This window comes from Lucilia sericata, unplaced genomic scaffold, assembly GCF_015586225.1.
Source record: "Lucilia sericata isolate MDLA Ls3-8-SP2 unplaced genomic scaffold, ASM1558622v1 Contig000763F_arrow, whole genome shotgun sequence".
Taxonomy (NCBI): Eukaryota; Metazoa; Arthropoda; class Insecta; order Diptera; family Calliphoridae; genus Lucilia; species Lucilia sericata.
This window is the reverse complement of record NW_023994760.1, coordinates 216,566-222,500: the sequence shown is the minus strand read 5'-3', so window position 1 is coordinate 222,500 and position 5,935 is coordinate 216,566. Positions and strand designations below refer to the sequence as shown.

The following is a 5,935-nucleotide window of genomic DNA, read 5'->3' as shown; positions in this document are numbered from 1 at the left end:
TTGATGTTGTAGTAAAAGGGATAGATAGATAGATAGATAGATAGATAGATAGATAGATAGATAGATAGATAGATAGATAGATAGATAGATAGATAGATAGATAGATAGATAGATAGATAGATAGATAGATAGATAGATAGATAGATAGATAGATAGATAGATAGATAGATAGATAGATAGATAGATAGATAGATAGATAGATAGATAGATAGATAGATAGATAGATAGATAGATAGATAGATAGATAGATAGATAGATAGATAGATAGATAGATAGATAGATAGATAGATAGATAGATAGATAGATAGATAGATATATAGATAGATAGATAGATAGATAGATAGATAGATAGATAGATAGATAGATAGATAGATAGATAGATAGATAGATAGATAGATAGATAGATAGATAGATAGATAGATAGATAGATAGATAGATAGATAGATAGATAGATAGATAGATAGATAGATAGATAGATAGATAGATAAATAGATAGATAGATAGATAGATAGATAGATAGATAGATAGATAGATAGATAGATAGATAGATAGATAGATAGATAGATAGATAGATAGATACATAACAATTCGTGCGGTAGATTCGTGCTGTTATAACGCATAGAATATAATGTTTAATATTAAATAAATATACGGGTTTCACGCAGTTCAAACTTATGGAACAGTTTTTGGACTTCCCTATAAAAACTCTTGGAGTACATGATCCTTTTAGGCAATCACAACACTACTCTCCAATTTAAGCTGGATTTGACTTTTTCGATGTATATTTTTAATAACATTGCAAGTAAAGTTTTAGGTATGCTTTAAGAAAGAAATCTTTTAATTATTTGTGTGGTTAACAGATTGTAGCTGAAATTACATTTCTATGATTACTAAAAAGAACTTGCGATTTAATCACTAAATAAAAACTTATAAGAAAAAAAAATCCAGCACAAACTACTAAAGATGTTAACTAAAAAAATTTTGTTAAAACACATCTCAGCTAGTCTCTAACTAGAATCTATTATAATATCAACATAATCTCGATTTCTACATTTCCTGTTTGGAAATAATAATAAAAATAAAATTATACAAAAATTCTATTTAAATAAAATTAATTAATTTTTGCAACAATAAAAAAGAAAATTAAGAAAATATTTTCAAAAATAAGTAAATAAGCTTAAGCTAATATTCAGTATTTGCCAATTTGTTAAGGTTTTTTTTTTTTTGGTTTATGCAATATTTTAAACTTAAGAAAACTTTAAGGTATACAATTAGCCATTTAATAGTTTTTTTATGGTTATTGATAAAATATAAATGTTTTCATTTGGTTTTCTTTAACCATTCATTTATATTCAATAATTGTTATTTTTTTCTTATACATATTTTTTCTATATATGTATAAAAAGAAGAAAAAATGACTAAGTTAAGACAACGCCTTTCTTTAATTTTTGTTTTTTATTTTACTGTTTGCCGGTAATTAGAGAAAAAAAAAACATATTTAACAAATTTTCGTTAAACAAATATTTTTGAGTTAAAGATGATTAAAAAGAGAGTTGATTGTGTTAGCAAAAAGTTATAAACAATGACAAAAAATAAGCCAAATAAATTTAAAAGAATGTATTTCAAAATAGAGAATAGATTTCAATGCAGAAAACAATATTTAAATTTTTTTTTAAATATTTCTCATTAAATATTGAATTTTCATTTTATAAAATTTTGCAAAAAAGAAAATGTATATGTATTTTATTTTGTCGTTGACTGTATATTGACATGCACATTAGCAATAAAGTGCAAATAACGTAAATTATGTTTGTTTAAAAAGTTTATTTTTGTTTTTTTTTTTATTATTTTTTGGCAAATATTTTTGTTAAGACATCACTTCAATGAACTACCAAGTTGAAAATTAACTTATGACTAAAAATTCCCATCAAATTATAGTTGATGGTGTGCGGTAAATATTCGCCAAATTCTTTCTTATTTAAATAATTAAATGCATTTAGAAATATGACATTTAATTGATGAGCAGTGATATTCAATATACTAGATTAGATAATGAGCTTTAAATATAATTTATTATTTTCACAGAATTTTTATTTAGATTTTTTAAGTTTGTTTCAGGAAGTATTTTTTATTCCATCATATTGTAAAGTTTGGTATATTAAAAACTTTTTATATATCTTTATAGTATACGCACAATTGGGACGAACGACGAATTTTTAGGAACGAATATTCGTCGTCAGAAATAGAACACACTTGGGTATATGAAAATGTACACAATCATTGCGTATGACGAAATTCGTCGTACGAATTTCGGTTTGGTGAAATTTGGCGGTTGTGAGTACAGCTAATGACAATACAATATTATGTTCGAAAATTCGAAATTATATTCGAAAATTCGAAGTTATGTTCGAAAATTTGTTTATGCTCTTAAAATAATCTCTGGGTCATAAAAACTAAAAGTAAAATTTTCGAAAATTCGAACTTAAGTTCGAAAAATTTTTAAAGCCATTAAAACCAGTTCTCATGGCCCGAATTGTCTGAAATTTGGCAGTCTGGAGTACACTTGATGACACTACAATGCTATGTTGGAGTATTTAAAATTAAGTTCGAAAATTCGAAGTAATGTTCGAAAAAATGTTGAAGCTGTTAAAATAATCTCAAAATTGGGGATATTCACAAAAATATAATTTTAATTCTTTTCGAGGCCATTTTCTTACATTTTCTAATTTCGAAATAATGTTCGAAAAAATTTTTAAGCCGTTAAAATTATCTCAAAATCGTGGAGATTCACAAAAAATTCCTGTTTCTTACTTTTTCCAATTTCGAACAAACAAATTTTGAAACGAATTCGCAGTACGAATAATTTGATTGTGTTTCATTCGACGAATTTACGCAACGAATTTTTGTCGACTAGTTCGTCGTGCTACACGAAATTCGTCGTTCGTCCCAATTGTGGGTATACCATTAAGCGAAACAAAAATATTTTACATTTACAAACTGAATTTTAATTAACATTTTTATTTCCTATTCTCGTTCTTTTAGGCAGAGGAAGTTGCCGCTACAACAGCTACAACTGCCATCGAAGATATATCGGAAAATCTCATTTCTCCCGATGAAGCCGTACACCATGAACAATACCAACAACAACAAGAACCAATTGAAGAGCACATGATGGTAGATGACTCATTTAATCGCCATGAACAGGAATGTCTATTACAACATGAACAAGAGCAACAACAACAACAACAAAAAGAACAGGAGCAACAACATGAACCAGCATTTGAAAAAAAATTGAACAACCTCACGCAGCCGCTGAAATTTCTGAATCCATAGAATCTCCCATAGAGCAACAGCAACAACAAGAATTAGAAAGTGAAATGATGGCAGTGGAAGAGCCCATAATTGAGGCTAAACATTCTGCACCACTTTTCACCACCGAAGAGACTGAAATTATAACCAAAACCGAAGAATTAATTGAAGAGAAACCAGAAGAGAAACCTGAAGAAAAACTGGAAATACCCCTAAGTATGGTGCCAGAAACAGCTCCAGCTGAACTATTGGAACCACCCATGGAGCAACAAAATGAGACTGAAACGATTAAGCACGAAGAAAAGGAAGTAGTGGAAACAGAGCAAAAACACATTGAGGAATTAATTGCTGAGCCTGTTAAGCAACCAGCAGTAGAGGAAGTGAAGCCTGAAGCAGAAGAAAGTGTTAAACAAGAAGTAGTTGAAACTCCCGAAGTAAAAGCTGATATGCCAGTTGAGGCTGTGGCGGTAGCTGCTACCGCTGCTGTTGCCGCAACTGCAGCTGCTGTAGCTGCCAAAACAGCTTCTTCACCTTCAAAAACTAAGACGGAATCAGCAAAGAAACCTTTGGCTAAGACTACAACTACGGCCGCTAAGCCTAAAGTTGGTACTACAACAGCTACTAAGAAACCAGTTGAAGCTGCTAAAAAACCAGTTGGTTTAGCTGCCAAGCCACGTGCGGCTCCAGCTAAGCCGGCCGCTACCCCTGCTGAGAAGAAACCAATTGCCAAGACTACCACCACCACTTCGGCTCGCAAACCATTAAGTGCTACAAGTACTACCGCCTCGAAAGTGTTGTCTAAAACAACCACCACTACTTCGACTACACGAACAACAGCAGCGTCTAAACCAGCAACTACTACTAGGCCCACAACAGCACCACGCACTGTGTCTTCAACCACTACTACTACTGCACGTAAACCAGCAACTACAAATGGACCTTTGGCTAAACCACGTCCTGCTACGGCTCCCGCTAAACCCACTACACTTGGTTTGCCAGCAACAAATGGTGCACCCAAACTTAAACCTACATCTCCCCGGTCTACTTTAGCCTCGCAAGTACGTAAAACAGCTCCATCTACTGCTACTGCAGCCAAGAGTCCTGTTAAATTGACTGCCACAAACGGTGTCACCAAAACAGCGGCTACAACATTGGCCTCCAGAACAAAACCTACCACATCGACAGTATCAAGCACAGCTGGCAAAACTTTCACAGCACGTCCAGCTCCCAAATTTACCAGTAGCTCAAGCTCAACTACTACTACCACCTCTACTAGGCGTCTGACAGTAGGTGGCACTACTACCGCCTCCACCACTACCACAACTACTAAAACTAGCAGTACTCCTTTGCGTAAGTCTTCACCTACTAAACCCGCCACCGGCAGGACACCCACAAAGTCAACCACAGCTGGAGGTTTAAAATCGAAAACCTCTAACACTACCAAACCAGACTCTCCTCCCGCTAAGCCGGCTCCCATTAGAAAGCCAGTAGATAAAACTGCTATTGCCAATGGCGATGCCAACATTAACAAGGAATTGAATGGTACTGCTGAAAAGATAGCTGCACCCGCTGAACAACAACAAACTTCTCCCCAAAATGGTGATTTACAGGCTGTGCAACTCGAACAACAACAACAACAAAATGGTGATTCCAGTATTCCTATGCAGACTGAAGAGCAACAGCAACAACAGCAGCAGCAATCATTACTAGAACCCAGAGATGAACAAATTCCTATGGATTTAATAAATGCTTAAACGAACAAATTTGAAAAAAGCATCAAAGACTTTCGAACTTTCAACACACAACTGTTTTCTTTCGAAATGAGGGTAGGCCCTCTATATCAATATTTAATAAAAAAATATATTAAAAAAAAACAAATAAAATTTTAAATCCTTTTTAGGAAATAAAATATAAAAACCATCAAAAGCTTTTTTTCTCCATAAAAAAGCCTAATTGTATGTGAAGAATCTTAAATCTTAAAAACAAAAAAACAAATTACAACATTTGTTTATAAATTTTGGAACGTTTTAAATAACACCTTGTTGGGAAATTAACTCTACCATTTATATACAAATGCTGTAAAATAACTTTTTTACTTAAAAGTAGTTTTTAAATCAAACAAAACAAAAAATTCAATGTAAAAGTATTTGAAACAAACATACTCTCTCTATCTTTGTCTCTTTTTTAAAGAAAAAAAAAAAAAAAACGAAAACTATATTTTACGAAAATCTTCGTTTTTCTTTAAATTTTATACATTTTTTGTCGTTAAGAGTTTTGTTTAATTGTAGTACATTGAAGAAAATATTATATTTTTTTTTAAAATTTTTATGTTTGTGTTTTTTAAACGAAAAAATATATATATTTCGAAATGAAAAAAAATATTATGAAAAAAAAACAAATTCCAATTTATATTTTTTATATGCATGCTCTATATACTTAATGTCATATAAGCATATATTTTATATTTACTACTAATACATACACACAATACATACTACATACATAATACAACAATATATATTGAAAGAGGAAATATTTCAAAAAAGGATTTATAAATTAAATCTTAAAAAAATCTCAAAAAAAAAGAAATTAAAGAAACTTAAACAGATTCAAACTGAGCTAATTT

At 31.2% G+C, this 5,935-nt stretch overlaps 1 protein-coding gene across 1 annotated transcript in view; it reads left to right on the top strand.

The window, feature by feature from the left end:
• Window positions 1-5,678, top strand: part of LOC119607933 (mucin-5AC-like) — an 8,777-nt gene extending 3,099 nt beyond the window's left edge. Inside the window, exon 2 of the mRNA XM_037962094.1 lies at window positions 3,043-5,678. Within this exon, the coding sequence (XP_037818022.1) occupies window positions 3,378-5,063 (1,686 nt within the window). The 5' untranslated portion in view covers window positions 3,043-3,377 and the 3' untranslated portion in view covers window positions 5,064-5,678. The remainder of the gene's footprint in view (window positions 1-3,042) is intronic.
• The last annotated feature ends 257 nt before the right edge of the window (window positions 5,679-5,935 follow it).